At 28.2% G+C, this 17,539-nt stretch overlaps 1 protein-coding gene across 2 annotated transcripts; it reads left to right on the forward strand.

Moving 5' to 3' along the window:
* The first annotated feature begins 15,264 nt into the window (after positions 1 to 15,264).
* LOC105139499 (ethylene-responsive transcription factor ABR1-like) lies at positions 15,265 to 17,539 on the forward strand. 2 transcript variants are annotated; one of them, XM_011045960.1, is made up of 2 exons: positions 15,265 to 16,055; positions 16,602 to 17,539. In XM_011045960.1, the coding sequence occupies exons 1-2, from the start codon at positions 15,521 to 15,523 to the stop codon at positions 17,441 to 17,443; spliced, it is 1,377 nt and encodes a 458-aa protein (XP_011044262.1). In that variant the 5' UTR covers positions 15,265 to 15,520; the 3' UTR covers positions 17,444 to 17,539. The 2 variants fall into 2 exon arrangements, with proteins under 2 accessions (XP_011044262.1, XP_011044263.1); XM_011045961.1 differs by having other exon boundaries at positions 15,266 to 16,055; positions 16,647 to 17,539.

Raw genomic sequence — 17,539 nt, forward strand, 5'->3', positions numbered from 1 at the left:
TTGATAAAAAATAATTTTCAATTAAAAACATTAGTTTAGTTTTAAGGGAAGAGTTTTTTTTTTTTTGAAAAACACTTTCTATAAATTATCTAAAATTAAAAAAATATCTTGTTATTTGTTGAGTATATCAAAATTGATCCTTTTGGTTGTCTCATATTTTATTTTGAAAATTTTTTTTCAATTTTATCTCTAGAACTTGATTAAAATTTGATTTTTATATAATTTTAGTCCTCATTCTTTTGATTATTATTTGCTTTTTTCTTATTATTTTCTCAATTGATTTTTTTTATTTATCTTATCTAATTCCTATTCTGTTGATTATATTTATTTTAGTTAAAATAATTTATGAAATTAGATTTTTTTTTAATTTCATTCTCTTTCAACATTTTTATGAAAGTAGATTTGGTTCTTATTTTTTTAATAAATTTTAAAAAAGTTTAAAAATTAAAAGGTTACCACCTACCTAATTTTTTGTAATATAATAAAATATTAAAAAATATTTTATGAATTATTTTTTAAAAACTCAACTTAAAAAAAGAACTTTGCAACAAATAAACAATCATAACTCAGGCCCTGTTTGTTTGCTAGAAAGTAATTTTTTTTTGGAAAGTGAATTATTTTTTAATATTTACTAATGTAATAAAAAATAAGTTAAAAAATATTTTTTAATATTTGGTCATGTCATGAAAAATAAGCTGGAAAATAACTTATTAATATTTTATTTTTCTCAATTTTATTAAAATAATGAGGAATAAATCTTACAAATTAAAAAGTTGAATGAGAATGAAATTGAAAAGAATATAATTTCATAAATCATCTCAAATAAAATAAATAGTAATCAAAATAATAGAGATCAAATCTAAAAAATAAAAATTTATTGTTAATTTAATTGAATGAAAACCGAAGGAAGGGAGTGTTACTTTTGAAAGAAATTGCTAACATCAACTTGAAACTTTCTGCTGCTTGCGTTAATCGCCGAAAGAATCTTCATCGTTTCACATCTCATATGAAAAAAGCGAAGAAGAACAAGGAGTGATAGCTTTGAGTCTTTTATCCATATCAAGCTTGTTTCACATTTCATCTCATTGTTTAATCACAAGAACTAGTAGTTTAATTAATTAAATTTTAAATTTATTTTTTAATAATTTTAAATTTAAGTTTTTATAAAACCACTAAAAATTTATATGATTATTATTATTAATTTTAATGCTTATAAAATTAATTGCAATACATACAGAATAATTTAAATATTAATATTAATAATAAAAAAATAAAAAAATGATAACTTTGAGTATTTTATCCCTTTCAAAGCTTCTTCTTTATAAACACGTTAGAATCTCCTTTCATGGAAATACATTTTTGTTATTTTTATTTAGGTTTCTCATGTTCCTTGCCTAATTTAAATTACTTTTGGCCTTTGATAAGAAATTCTTATTAGAATTATTTGGTTTTGTTCTTTTTAATGCTGTGACACATTGAATTATTTGGTCTTTGATAAGAAATTCATATTAGAATTTTTTCATGTTTCTTGGACCTTCTATGAATATCCAAATCTAATATAAATCCATTAGAATTTGGATTTAAATGGACAATTCAAAAACCCAATTTGATTTTATAAGATCCCATCCGATCTATTTATTGTATATATAGAATAAATAGATCAGATTGGATCTTATACAAAAATATGGTCTAAAATATTACTTACTTTTAACAATATTACGACCTCAATTTTAGCATGTATAATAATTAAGAGTGGCTCGAGAGCACAATACCTATTATCAAAAAGGAAAAATAAAAAAGACTAATTGATCACATTGATAATTGCGCTCATTTAATTGGTCTCGAAATGCACTGAACCTATACTGTTCAAGAACGGTGGATGATGTGGCCAGAAGTCCTCAATTTTTGTCGGAGCAATCCATATTCGTGGGACCTGGGAAAAAGAAGAAGGATGTTTCATCCTTTCGGTACCATCTAGAATGATGAAAGTTGTCGAGAAAACGACATGTATTTGGCACACACCAAAGTTCTATGATGGCACTTTATTTTGCTTTTCGAGCAAGTCCTCTGTTTTTCTTTCTTTCTTTTCTCCTGATTGGGAAATCTAGGGTTCCCATTCGATCTTTGAACACTCCCTATTTGACTACAACAAGATTATATATTTTTTTTAAGGATATTTTTTTTGTTCTATTTTCTAAATACATTTAATTTGAAGTACATGTGTCCCTCTCCAGACTAGATATTCAGTATCCGGAAAGAATAATATTTCAAGCTTCGGGAGGGTCCACAAGATAGTCTATTTTAAATAAACCGACTATTGAAAAAATATTTTTTAATTAAAACAGGTGTCTCATTCTGAGTTAGTAACATGTGAAGATGTTTTGAAGCAGATCATTGTGCCTTTTGGTTTTCTCATAGTTATCAGATTGATAAAGTTTAACATTATTTTGAAGCTTCGCCGTTGATCTAGTTAGGTCTTGTCATAGAATTTTGACTAGTTGAGGCACCTAGGTCTACTTGGATTGATAAAAAAATAAATAAATCTCAGCTTAAGATGAAATCCAATTCGACAGGTTATTGGATCCATTATCAAAGAGAATCAAGTATTTTTTACCTACGCTTTGTTGGGACAAAATTTTTTATTTTTAATATATTTTTTATATAAAAAATATCAAGTGTAAATTCAAAAACTTATACACACATCTAATTTAATAAATTAAAAATTATCTACCTCAACAATAAAAATAATAATAACTAAACATGCATTGGAAAAAATCAAGAGATGGATGTAGAGAAAGATATTTAATTTTGTAATATGATTCATTTACCTGATTGCATTTAATGACTTTGTTTATTAAATTAATTTTCAAATCAAATGCTAGTATAATAGACATATATATAAAATTAATCGAATAAAAACAAAAGGAAAAAAATGTCATGCAAGATTGTTTTTATTATAAAAACTACAAAAAATAAAGTTGAATTATATAAAACATAAAAGAAACTTATAAAATTAGAAAAATCTATTTAAAAATTAAATACATATAATATACCCAAAAACAACCATTATTTTTAAAAAAAACTAAATATAAAAATAAATAATCAGAGAGGGGAGGAGAGGTATTAATTTAAATAAACATTAAGAAATTAATTTTAAAAATATACATAAAAAACATTAACTTTTTTTAAAAGTCAAAATTACCATAAAAAAGTCAAAGATAACTGGGCTAAGAGGGCCCATGTATTAGCTAAATTCTTTTTAAAATGTAACTAGGTTTTTTTATATGTTGTGTGTTCTATTTTTTAAAAAAAAAATTCAGCTACTAGGATAGCTGGAAAATTAACCTTGATGGTTTTATGACCTAAAAACTTTTTAAAAAATGTTAGATAACATGTCATTTTAATTCGCTCAAATTTCAGCTACTAGGATAGCTGGAAAATCAACCTTGATGGTTTTATGACCTAAAAACTTATTTTCAATTTATTTTAAAACAAAAAACACCTATAAAAAAATCTTAGCTACCTTAATTAATCCATTAATGACCTTAAAAAACACAAAAAAATATCACAAAATCAACTCAAAATCAAAAAAAAAATTGGGATCATATATCTTTTTTAGGAACTTTAAAGGTAAAAAATGCATAATTTGAACTTTAGTCATTAAATGGAATTATCTGACACAAAGATTAACTGTTTTGATAGCCAAAATTAGTACAAACAATATTTTTATCTCTCTACCACTTGAATCCAACGATCTCTCTCGCAGCTCTCAAATCATTAACTAAAAACTAACAATAATTAACTTTTATATGAAGTTGAATTGAAAAAATATTGAGAGACCAAATAGGTATATCATATGAAGTTTGAGGACTAAAGTGAATTTGTAGAGAGAACTTTGAAACCATCACTCATTTTGGTGCCCTTTCCACTTTGGTCCCTGTCTTTTAATTTTTTAGTTCATAAATTTGATTCAATTGTGTTTTAATTTGGCTTAAAAAGGATGCAATTATATATAAAAAAGTTTGGAGACAGAAATAAAATAAAATTCTAAACAATAAATTCATAATAAAATGTGAGAGAGTAAATAGTATTGTCTATAGTAAAAAGACCATACCTTTAAGTGTTTACTGCTAGTTATGAAACCGGTGCTCCGTCATAAGTTAGATATTTTTATTTCCTATAAGAAATTGTACATATAAGTTTTTTCAACATGCTTTTGTAGTTTAAAAAATATAAGTTCTAAAATATTTTTCATGCATACTTGTAATTAAATAAATCAAGAAGTATGTATGTGAATAAATAAATAAATAAATATTCATTAATGATATCTAAAAATAAAACTTAAAAATTTGGAGATAGATATAAATTAAAATATTTAATCTCAAAAGATGAGGCATTTACCCTATTGTGCTTACTAAATTTGTATATTAAAATTATTTTTTATTTAAGCAAATAGAAATAGAAATAGAGACACAACTTAAATTAATCAAATAAAATAAAATGAAAAAAGTATCTTGCAAGGCTACAAATATTAGATATATTATCTGAAAATATTTTTTTAAAATAAAGTTCATCCATACAAAAGATTAAAAAAATATAAATGAATCCAAAAAACTTTTCAAATCTAAATGCATAGCGAACAAAATAATCATCATTTAAAAGAGGTTTTTCAACCAAAATAAAAGAGAGAAGGAATATTAATTTAAATATAAACCTAAGAAAAGGAATATTAATTTAAATATAAACCTAAGTTATTTTGTTAGGGCTCGAGTGATGAGACCCTTAATTTTTTTTAAAAAAATCAGACAATATATCACCTATTAAGACTTAAGATTTTTTTGCTCAAAAAACCATTTTCATTGCATATTTTTATCCAAAACATTATAGAAAATGTGATAAACCTATCTATGGCTTGAAAAACTTAAAAAACTAAACTTAACTTGAATCCAGAAATCAACTCGATGTTAGATATGTTTTTTTCAAGAAATTTAAAGATAAAAAACACTTCAATTTTGAACTAATGATCTTATAGAATAAAAACTTAGGACTAAAATATGCATCACAAACAATTTTCAATTAAACTCTTCTTAATAGCTAATTGTAGCTCAAAATAACTTAATTGTGTAAATAAAAAGTTTGAGGATTAAATTAATAATTTTTTAAAAACATCACTGCTACACTCAACAATAATATGTGAGAAAAAATGCAATTAATAGCTAATTGTAGCTCAAAATAACTTAATTGTATAAATAAAAAACTTAAGGATTAAATTAATTTTTTTAAAAAAATATCACTGCTACACTCAACAATAATATGTAAAAAGAATAAAATATGATTTTATGGACAGTAAAAACACTACCGACTAGTTTTTGTTAATTAAGAAACTCCTAGCATGAGATTTGGGATGGTTACCACATATTTTCAAATAGTAGCCAGCATCTGCGTTCACTTCCAAAATTCAAGGTTCAATCCAGGAAGAATCACTTTCATGTCCAGACCTGCAACCTTTTGCTCTTGAGGTCCCGATTTAAGATGATGTGTGGAGCTTTCAAGTATCGATCACAACTTATTGCCTACGTATCCCTTCAAGAACAACAAAGAAGCTTGGAATTTTGGTGCTCCTTTTCATCCAAAGGCAAAGAGACGTCGTTGACATCAACAGTTGTTATATAGCTATGGGGTCCAAAGCTTATCGATTGGTTGACTCTGTCACTGCTTCGATTTGTACCCGCAGCTTTCGACCGCCCATGGAAGATCTCTTGTCCGAAACGAAACAAAAATATTTGACCATCCAATCAAGGCCAAGGAAGAACCAGGTCGGCTGCAGGGCACATCCATGAAAGATCTATGATGTCCTGTCCGATTTCAAGTCCGTAAATTTCTTTATTTTCTCTTTAGTCAGCACATGGGAGTTTCACAGCTCCATTTATAGTTAGATTTTCTTTAACCTCCATCCCAATTTCAACAAATGAGTAATATCAATCTATCTTGTCCTCACAGAATTTACTTAATTCGAATCACCTGAACTAAACTGCATTACATCATAATATACATGATGACCGAAAAAGATTTAGAATGATTAATTAATATTTTCAATAATTTTATTTCATATAATGTTTTTAACAATACTTAGCCGCTAAGTTTTTTTTAAAAAAATATTTAAGAAAAACAAATCAAAAAACCCTTTTTGAAAAAAAAAACTTTAGGAGATTTTAAAGAATTAAAAAATTTACAGTTGCTCCCATAATTAAAAGTTTTTAATTAAGAAATTTAAAAAATAGCAAACAGGTTCACTTTTTGAAAAAACGTGACCTCAGTGATATCCTCCCAAAATTTAAGTTTTTTTTTAAATGATTTTTTAACAATCAATTTCATGCAATTTTTCCCACCTTTGTAGAAATTATTAGATTTTGTAGATATTGACCAAATTTTTTCATAGGGACTTATTTGTCGATTAGAGGCATGCACATGAGAGACTTTTTTTCTTTTGTTTTGATAGAAGAAATGTTTTTTCGACATCTTTTGTGACGTGGATCGTAAGCAAAAGAAATCAATGTATTGGGAGGCCAGAGAACTGACAGTAAGTTCATGGATCTGGACATGACTTTATATGCTGGCTTCAAGGTGTATCGTATCATCCTTGCATTTCACACTCCTTTTAAAAGCGGAAGGAGACTGGAGAGGGGAAAAAGAAGGGAATGTTATACCAAGAAATTAGGGTTCCTACTTCCTACCATGAATTGGAAATTTCTTTTTCTTTTTTACTTGCCAAAGAATTTTACTACAGTTACATTTAAGGCTATATTTATTTTTTAAAATTTACTTTTTAGGATAGTATTTTTGAAACTTTCTTGTATTTATTTGTTATTTGAAAAGTTGGTCAATAAAAAAAACATTCAGTAAAAAACATTTAACTTGATTTTCAGAAAAGTGTTTTCTTGAAAAATTTGGATGGAAATCACTTTTTAGAAGTTGTAAAAAATTTAAAAATATCATATTATTTATTGATTATATCAAATTTGGTTCTCAAATTTTTTATTGCTATATATATTTTATTTTAAATATTTATTTTTAAATTTCATCTCTTAAAATTTAATGTTTATATTAACTCTGATCCTTATTTTTATAATTATTATTTTTTTATTTTTTATTTTTTTATTGAAATTTTTTATATATTAAATTTGGTCCTCATTCTTTTAATTGTAATTTATTTTATTTTAAATAATATATGAAATGTTAATTATTTTTATTTTTTTATTTTTTAGGTTTGATCTTTATTATTTTGATTATTATTTATTTTATTTGAGATAATTTATGAAATTATATTTTTTTAAATTTCATTCTCATTCAACTTTTTAGTTTGTAAAATTTATTTTTTATTATTTTAATAAACTCGAGAAAAATAAAATATTAATAAGTTATTTTTCAATTTATTTTTCATAATATAACTAAATATTAGAAAGTGTTTTCCAATTTATTTTTTATTACACTATTAAATATTAAAAAATAATTTATTTTTTTTAAATTTATTTTCTAAAAAAATTATTTTTTAATAAACAAACAGAATCATTATTTTTTAATAAACAAACAGAATCTAAATTAAGGAATTGAAGGCAAGAATCTAAATTAAGGAATTGAAGGCAAAGTACATAGAATTTCACTTTAGAAGACATGCTCTGAGATTCACCACAGCATCCACATCAGGAATGTTAAAAAAAAAATAAAAAATTACCCAGTAATCTGTGTAAATGTGGCTCTCTTGTTGATAGAGAGTGTCACAAATTTTATGATTACAGTCAAATCTTAAGTTTTTAAAAAAAAACCCTAATTTGATAAATTTTAAATATCAAAAAACTATAAAAATACTTACATAATAATTTAATAGCTAATTAAAATCATAATTAAATGAGTTTCTAACATAATCAAGAACAAAAAAACAAAAAAATATTTCAAAACAATAATTTCCGGGTCTAGTTTTGTGCGATGGTCCTAACCCCTGATTGGTTTTAGCAGGCTGATGCTATAAAGATTATAAACATGTATAACGTATTAATTACATTTTATTCAATCTAAAAATCAAATAAAAAAATTATACTCATGTTCATATGAAACAATTAAATCAAATAAGAAATTTGCATTCCATGTAATTTTAATTTGAGTGGGATTTCTACTTTATCTTGATTACAAGAAATTGTCCTTTCTCGTTAATCATATCGAAAACGCTATGGCCATTTGTGGGATTCGCATTTATCCACGTTTATTTGGGCATATCCGATGAAAGCCATGTGTACTATTGGCACTTGAAACATTGAACCTGCCCTGCTTTTGTCTGCTCGAGCCACCAACCCCCTGAATTAACTAAAACCTCTTTCTCATTACAGTCTCCTGATCGCCTTTTTAGCTCTATATATCATTTGTGATTTAATTAAGTTATGATTAACCGTAGTTAACAAAGATAATTAATTACCATGGCTTAATTAGATCGGAGACTTAACAAGATAAGCCAAGCGTGTTTTGTGCATGTCCTGTTTTTGTTTATTCTTAAACAGTAATCAAACACTATCAATTTTAAATTCTATTTATTTAATTCTACGCTACTATTTTATATATCTGAAGAATCTGGTGCGATGGAATGCCTTCACGCACACGCACACACGCTATATTTATTTAATTCTATGCTAGGTTTAACTGGTTGGTGAAGTGGACACCAAGGATCAAAGCAGATCTTTCTATATTATTTTTTTATAAGGAATAGCCGGGGATGCTCGTCCTTATCCCTTTCTTTAATTCAGAACAACTCTAGTTCCTTGTATTTAAACTACAAAATTAATTAATTAATTTTTTAAAAAAGTTAAGAATACACGTTTACATTCTCTTCAAAAAGCATATATAAAAGTAACAAATAACATGCGTTTATTCATGCCTTTCGCATTTAAAATGGAAATAACTCTATCAAAAAAAAAAAAAACGAAGAAAATTCGGATGGTCAATATGTTATATAAGTGCCCTTTATACGGGAACATATATGCTTACGGTGTCATGCAATGTTCAACATATTCCTAGATTTTTAAGGATTCCTAAAGTTTTACCTTGTACTCAATCATTCACAAACAATGAAATAGGCATATGCAACACGAGTAGAGCTACATCATTTTCTCAACCAGTACTCCAGAAGAGTGGCCATTTGAAATTTAAACTACGCGCGTTGACACTATAGTCCCTGAATGTAATCAAGTAAACTTGAGTTGAAGTAGCTTGATCATGACATTTAACGTATCGTCTGTCGATACACGACGTCGGGCGACGGCTGCATTTAACGTATCGTCAAACAATTATAAATGGAAATATAATTACCTTTTTACATACCATGTGTTTGGTTGCTATATTATGGAAGGATTTGTGTTTAATTAGTACATTTGATGGATTACCTGCTCGTAAAGTTAATACATGTGTGTTACATATAGATTTTTTTATGTAAATTATCTAGACAATATCAAAATTAACCATATCCACATTAATTTAATTGACTATTATAAACCAATTGAGTAATTGACTAGTTTATCTTTGTTAATGGTATTGAAATTTAATTGATATTACAATTTAAAAACACAACATTTAATTAAATATAATGTTTATAAATCACGGCTTTCAAAAATATACTTTTTAAGAATAAAAATAATTATTATAATTGATAAAGTTATTATGTAGCTTATATATCACAATAAAATACATGAAAGAATGAGATATTTATAGATATCCATCGTGTAATTACATATGAGAAGTATTTGATTTTGTATATGAATATCACATTTCATGTCAATACTCTAAATCCTCGAGCAAGTTTCTTCACCAGGATACATGCAGTACAAATAAAATGCTTAATGTATTTAAAATATTATAAGTAATCTAATATTGTTATAATTAATACATGTTAAACATTAGATTTTTTGTATTGATATTTTTAATTTAACATTAATATTTTATTGATATTAGGTTGACTTCATGCTATAATAGGATCGAGATGTCATATCTGTGCTTCGTAATATTGATGAAGAAAATAAAAATTACACTTACATATCTTAATGGTTCGATGTTTATTACACTATATTTAAAATATTTGAAGAGAGGTTAACTTTTGATGATATTGTGGCAGATGATGAGGTCACTCAACAGGTGCATGAGCTAGATCCAGTAATATTATTGATGAACTCGGATCATTTAGTAAACGATTTAGATAGATATACGAGTTATGTTCATCTATGTTGACATTTCAATTAGTTGAATGTTTTATTATTTAAGTATTTGTGATTATTAAAAGTGAGAATTTGTTAAGTTTGATTATTGTGTTTTTTTTACAGGTTTTTTTAAACGGGATAAAATTTTATATAGAGTTTCTATATAGAGAAAACTCTGCCAAGATTTTGTTAAAACTATGAAATTTTAAACTCTCTAAAATTATTAACTAAATTAAATATCACATTAACAAAGTAAATAATAAATATCTTAAAAAACATTTTCTAGTTAGATGTAGATGGGTAATAGTCTCATTATCAATTTTCTAGCTTATCTAATTGGCCAATTAATCTAGTTATGTAAATTAATCGACTAATTCACATAAAAACTATAATTTTTTAATTTTTTAATATATTTTATGAATTAAAATATATATCTCTATCCTACTTGTAGATTAAAAATTATACTCCCATTAAAATTTAAAAATTTTATTATTTATATAGCAACTTATCTTTGTTTTTCAATGTTAAATGTTAAAATATTTTAACTGACTATTATGAATTGATTGGCTAGTTCATCTTTAGTAATGGTATTGAAATTTAATTGGTGTGGCGGTTTAGATATATTTAATTAAATATTGCATTTTTTACCATGATTTTTTGTTGTTGTGTCAATTCAACTTTTTTGTTTTTTCATTTTGTATATTAATTTCCCAAATTTATCCTTGCAATCGTTGATGTCTCACCATTAAAAAAAAAAAAAAGGTTTTGGTTAAACATGCCCAAATTTACCCTTGCAATCGTTGATGTCTCGCCATTAAAAAAAAAAAAAAAAAGGTTTTGGTTAAACATGTATGTTTTCATTTATTTGGTACATAGAATAAACTTGAACTTGGTTAGAAAATTTATCTGTTTCTTGAGAAAAATAAATTAAAACATCTCTGTAGCTATAACCTTTGTCCATTTCTGTGGATGATGTACCTCACGAATCCTGAATCTGATCCCCGCCCAATCGAATTTTTGGAAACATCCACTATTTTATGCGGCTCTTTCAAGAAATAAAAAACACGTGGAGATTTCGAAACACTTTCCCACGTGTAAGATCAACCTGAGGGAAAATCATCGAGTATCGAGCCTTCTGTCCACTTTTTATTTTATTTTTCTCTTTTCCCATTATTATAGTAACGGGCCAACACGAAGGGTGCGCAGGTGCTCAAGAAAAATTAAAGAAAACAGTAGGCGTACTTTTAAAAACTATATTTCCGTTTGGGGACGGAAACTTCGTGTAAATTAACTTAAATCCCAAAAAGACGAGACAGCACTTTCAAAGAATATCTATCTACTTTACTTTACAAAAGAAGAAATTGACTTAAATAAATCTGTCGATAATACAGCCATGTTTGATCTTCTAGCTACTGGATAAAAGAGGCAAAATAACTATCAGTAGAAGGCAAAATCAAGCAAGGGACTTGACAACAAATTACAGCGATGAATCCATGTGAATAATTGAGATTATATAAGAGAGAGAGACAAGGTAATTAGTATGTACGTGCCTTTCTAGCTCTCTGTGGTACCAAATACATGGTGAACATAGGGTGGTTATAAGAGCCCTCCATAATGCAGATAATGAACATTACCAGAGACTTTACGAGGAGAAACTACAGTGGCTAAGGCGCCTCATCCAGCATAATTTGCACGATTTACCCTATCAGCTCCGAATAATTGCATGAACTATATAATGGCAATAAAATTATTGCGCTGCCCTCGAATAATGCTGCAGGGGCATCAAATATAGAGGACCACGTCAAATTATGAATCTTTTTCAAAAACCAAGATGACTCGGACTCCCATTATTCATTTAGTTTAACTAGTCTAGTTTTGATCTTGATTATAAAAATATCACTCGATTAATAATTTGTGAGTTAATCAAAACTAGATTTTTATTTGGATATTTGATGATTTTGCTCGAAGGAGAATGCCATTAACTATTAATGATTTATTTAAGTTCATAATTAAATACGGTTAAGAACATAACATTGTCATAAATTCTCGAACGGAAAACATTTAAAGCATTACCCTCTAGCATGAGCAAAGAGTCGTATACAGAATTGTAGCTACACTAGTTGCATTAAAGTTCGAGAAATTAAGTGTAGTTTATAGCGCACCAAAAATAACTAAGTGATTATTTGGCCGTAGTTGACCTTACTCCATTTATCTAATGATATTTTGTTTCAAAATTGTATTTTTTTTCTCTCATCTTATATTCTTCTTTCTTTTCTCATTCTATTCTTTCAAAACAAGAATACAAAATAAGTTAAAAATGGATTTGAAAATATATAAAAATTAAATGTATACTTTGTGAGATTGGATTAATTAATTATTTTTTTTCTAATTAATTCAAGCTTAAATCACCACCCGATAAAAAATTCAACAACCTTTTCTCTTTAAACTTCTCCCATCTTTTGTCTTATTCTGTGAAAATACAAAATGACTTGTTAAAATACTATTTTTTAATTAAAGTGTCACATGGGGAAAAAAATAAATTATACTATTTAAAATACTATATTTATAATTTTACTCTTTCAAATGGCGTTTGTAATATGCTTAAAAGACTAAAAAAAAAAAAAAACAGGCTAGCAATATTCTAAGAGGAACCTACCTACTGCTAGAGGTCCCGTGTCTAGGGCGCTTTCAAATGCCTCCCCTAATCTTTGACGGTCCGAATTGTACGATAAAAAAGCCACGTATGCATTAAACAGTTGACCGAAGTCACTGGTTGACGTTACTAGTAGCTTCTCGACGATTCATTATCATAATCAAAGCACTTGCCTTGTGGGTTCCACACAAATCTAATCCTTCCACATCAAACCTTAATACAGACAATCTTCAACGAATCATAAAAAAGGGAATTGAAGCCAACTTGAGCTAAACTACTTGTTACTCTAGCTAGGTCTTTGTTACATCCGAACCCTCCAAACCCGAATTGGCAACTGGGATATTTTCCTTAAAAGTTGAAACTCTAGGTTAGTGCAGCCAAACCGTCTTTGCTTGCTCCTCGTCAAACTCGAAGGACACCATCTAAATAATTACGATGGCAATCAGGCATGGTAATTAACCAGAATCGGGCCAGAAATTGGTTTTTTTTTTATTTATTATTAAGCTAAAAACTAAGCAATCCGTTTTAAATTATTATTAAGCTAAAAACTAAGCAATCCGTCTGTCTCTTGAACTAGTTGTCTTAAATTGAACGATTCTGTCTTTGTACGGGTCAAAAAAATGATAATAGTAGTTGTAATTTGCGATCTTACGCAGCTGATGAGATGACAGTCGAGAGAGGTGCTTTGACCGTGCACGGAAAATATGTAAAAACTTGCCACGAAGAAAACTAATTCAATTAACTATTATTCAAGAAATTGTTGAGACAAAAACAAGGATTGGCGAGCTAAAACACAGCGCGCAGACTTGATCAGGTTGTTTTTTATAATATTTTTTATTTAAAAAATATTAAAAAAATTATTTTTGATATTAATATATTAAAATAATATAAAGCACAAAACAATATTAATTTAAAATAAAAATAAAAATTTTATTTTTTTTAAATATATTTAAAATATAAAAATAATTATAACGGTAATAACCCAATATTAGATATTTAAGTGTACGAATATATAGGTAAGCTTGGAAGAAATTATAATTAAAATGGTGTTTGAAATAATTATAGTGATTATTTTTTATAGTGTTTTTTTATATATTTTAAAATAAAAAAATTATTTTTAATAATCCTATAAAGCCAATGGAATCACTAGAAGAGCACAACTTGTCTGCAATCCGATTGACCTCAATTTTATTGTGTTTGCTTTCGTTCTTGACAAAATGAAAGCAGTCATTTACAAGTCTCAGCCGAGATTTCAACCTCTTCCACATCTCCAACTTTTACTACTACTTTAATTCACCCAACATAAAAAGGAAAGAAAAAAAAATTCTTACGACTAGAAACTACTCGGGAACCAGCATCTTTTTTGAGACATTTGTTAAACTTATATGTTTTTATTAATTTTATTTCTTAATAAAAAATTATTTTTATTTTTTGTTTTAATTTTTATCTTATTCTTTTAATTTTTTATTTTTTAACCTCAATTATTATTTTAATTTTTAATTTTTTTATCTTTTTTATTAAATTGTTTTTTCTTTTTAATTTTATTTTTTTAATATTTTTATATTATTATTTTTTTTTAATTTTATCCTTCAATATTTGATTAATTAAAAATTAAGTTTCAAAATTTTTACAAGTAAGATGCTTATATTCTAATGATATTTTTTTTAAATGAGTTTTGTAATTTTTTTATTTTTTTATTTAATTATCCTAATATTATAATATAATCTACGTGTTTAGTGAGATAATTTAAATTCGTTTAACCTTGATTATTAGAGTTATAGGTTTTTTATATTAATTTACATTGACCACGCATAATTTTTTTAGAGTTTTATTTATTTAATTTTATCTTTTTATATTTAATAGATTAAGAATTAAGTTTTGTTATTTATTATTTTTTAAAAAAAATAGGTTATCATAAGTGTCGCTACACGACGCTTAAAAAATAAGTTATCATAAGTTTTTTTAATTTATACCATTTATTATTGTTATATCTATCGTCTATTTAAAATAAAATTAACTTCTTTAAATAAGTTAAATCTATTTCTTGAATCACGAGAAAAAAAATAGTCGCCGCATGACGAAGGTCCAAAACTAGCCATGAGGTATTCCTAGATTAATATCAAAGCCCAATTGTTTAAGCAGCAAGTCGGTTATCGGAAGTCAATTTGGACACGCTCCGTCTTTCTTATCTAATCTAAACATCACCGTCATGTTGTTCTAGTTTGCAAGGCCTTGTCCATGGCTCCATGGAAACTTCAATTTACCAGTCAAATCTACAGTGTGAACGTATATTATTCGATTCTGTATTTAATTTTTGGTACCACGCCTCTTTAAAAGAAAACAAAAGGTTACAAAATTTACAAGACAAAAACGTTTTTACTAAAACCCCTCACAAAAAAAAAAAACTTCATATTTATCATAAAGTTGTGCTCTAGTTCTGAGGATGATGCAGAAAGATTGTAGCACTGTTTCAATGGCGGCGGATCAAATTTGAATTCTCTCCATATATAACCCCCTCCCTTCACTATAACTTCAGAAAAGGTTCTTCTGCAATTTGACAAAAAAACCCAAAAAAGAAAAGAAAAAATAAAGTTGGCTTGTTATTTGTACCCTGCTTTTTCATTCAAGTTACATGTGCGTATTGAAGGTGGCGAACCCAAGAGGCAACTCAGGGGAGTACAGCAGGTACCCTTACACAGATAGCGATGATAACCAGGAAGAGATATCGTTCACAGCACAACAAATATTTTCTGAATTGAACCAACCAATACAGCGGCATGTGGAGGTAACTCAATCACCACATATGTTCATGGGGTGTAGCAGTTCAACAGAGATGTCTGCAATGGTATCAGCACTTACACATGTGGTCTCAGGCCACAGAGGAAGTACTAGCGATTGGGGATCATGTGGAGCCTCAGGTCTAGGAGGGGCAACAATAACGTCGACTTTTGCTCAGGCAGCCCCTGGTTCTAACACTTCTCCCGCTTCTCCATCTTTGTCTGCATATTCCTCTACTTCTGGTTCTGGTTCCTGGATTGGCCAGAAGAGAGGGAGAGAAAAGGAAGCCGGTGCAGCAGCTCAATTGAAGGAGTCTCTGCCAACGGTTCACAGAGGGTTTTATGATTTTAGAAGTTCACTGGGTGATTCGTCGTCGTCTGGTGCAACTGGTAAGTTTAATCATCAATCCTGAATCAATTTTTATCCTATGCCATTCTTCTCTCGATTGTGTTCAAAACTCCATTATTTTATTTGAATTATGTTACTTGTCCACCAAGATTTTTTAGTCAATAATTCATATTCAATATGTTTTTGATCCTGTATGGTGTTGATTGATTAGATTTTTATAACAATTTATATTGGGAAGTCCTTTTTCTTACAACTGCTCTTCTAGAAATTACTAAATATCTAAATAATATCTTTTTTTTAATAATAAATATCTAAATATTATCTAATATACCTTTTATTGCATGTATTAATTTGAAGGTTTTGTTGTCAACTTCCCTCAAAGTCCTTGATTTTGTCAGCTTTAGAAAAAACATAATTTGCTGTCATCTAGAAAAGATCAACTCATCGAATAACAAAAACAAGGCGTCATGGTCTTGGTAGAGAATTTGGCACCTCAACCACTTGGCTTTAAAGCAATAATATTACACACAAACTCCATAAGAAAATTGCTTTAGTCGATAAGCTTTCTATGCTTTTATCATTTGCAGCAACTGAAGAAGTTTCTGCTTCAACTCTAATATTCCCCACTACAGCCACACCCTCCTCCAAAGCAACACCATCAAGTGAAACAGCATCTTTGGGAGAAACAGGAGAGCGAAAGAGAAGATACAGAGGAGTTAGGCAAAGGCCATGGGGCAAATGGGCAGCAGAGATACGTGATCCACACAAGGCAGCAAGAGTCTGGCTAGGCACATTTGAAACTGCAGAAGCTGCAGCTAGAGCCTATGATGAGGCTGCTTTAAGATTCAGAGGAAGTAGAGCTAAACTTAACTTCCCTGAAAATGCTAGGCTACTGCCAGCTCAAATGCAAAATGTTACTGCTTCTCAAGTTCCCGTTTCTATTTCACAATTACCTTCTCATCACCAGTTACAGTCAATCTCATCTCCAAGGCAACAAGCACAGCGGCCGCAGGTGCCAGCACCTGCATTGTTTCAGTCTCAACCTCATATTATAAGAGACTACTGGGAGTACTCCCAGTTGTTGCAGAGTTCTGGGGACTTTCATGGACAACAACAACAACAACAACCACCACCTTCAAATTTGTTAGATCAGATGTTTTATAATCCCCAGCTGGCCTCTCTACAATCATCAACTCTGTCTGCATTCTCTTCATTACCTTCATCTACTTCAGGTTCTTCATTTGCAGCAATACCTTCTGGTTCGATATCATCAACACCATCTCCATCTGCTTCTTCATATCCTCTGTTTTTTTCTGGTCAACAGTTGGGTTATTTTCGGCCACCAGAAAATCAGAATCCAGCTGCTGGTTTAGATTTTCCGGTGCCCCCATGGACAGATTCTAGTCGCCGTCCTTCCTCCACTGATTAAAAACTGATACCGCAATTTATTTTGTTGCTTTTGTTTCCCCCCACCCCCCACCCCCCCTTTTTTTTTTTTGGAAATTTAGAGATATCTTATTTTGTT

This window comes from Populus euphratica, unplaced genomic scaffold, assembly GCF_000495115.2.
Source record: "Populus euphratica unplaced genomic scaffold, PopEup_1.0 scaffold202.1, whole genome shotgun sequence".
NCBI lineage: Eukaryota > Viridiplantae > Streptophyta > Magnoliopsida > Malpighiales > Salicaceae > Populus > Populus euphratica.

Excerpts from the sequence above, each read along its gene's own strand:
- LOC105139499 (XM_011045960.1), top strand. The coding sequence starts at position 15,521 with ATGTGCGTATTGAAGGTGGCGAACCCAAGAGGCAACTCAGGGGAGTAC. Across the intron at positions 16,056-16,601 it reads GTCGTCGTCTGGTGCAACTG|CAACTGAAGAAGTTTCTGCT; the intron begins GTAAGTTTAATC and ends TATCATTTGCAG.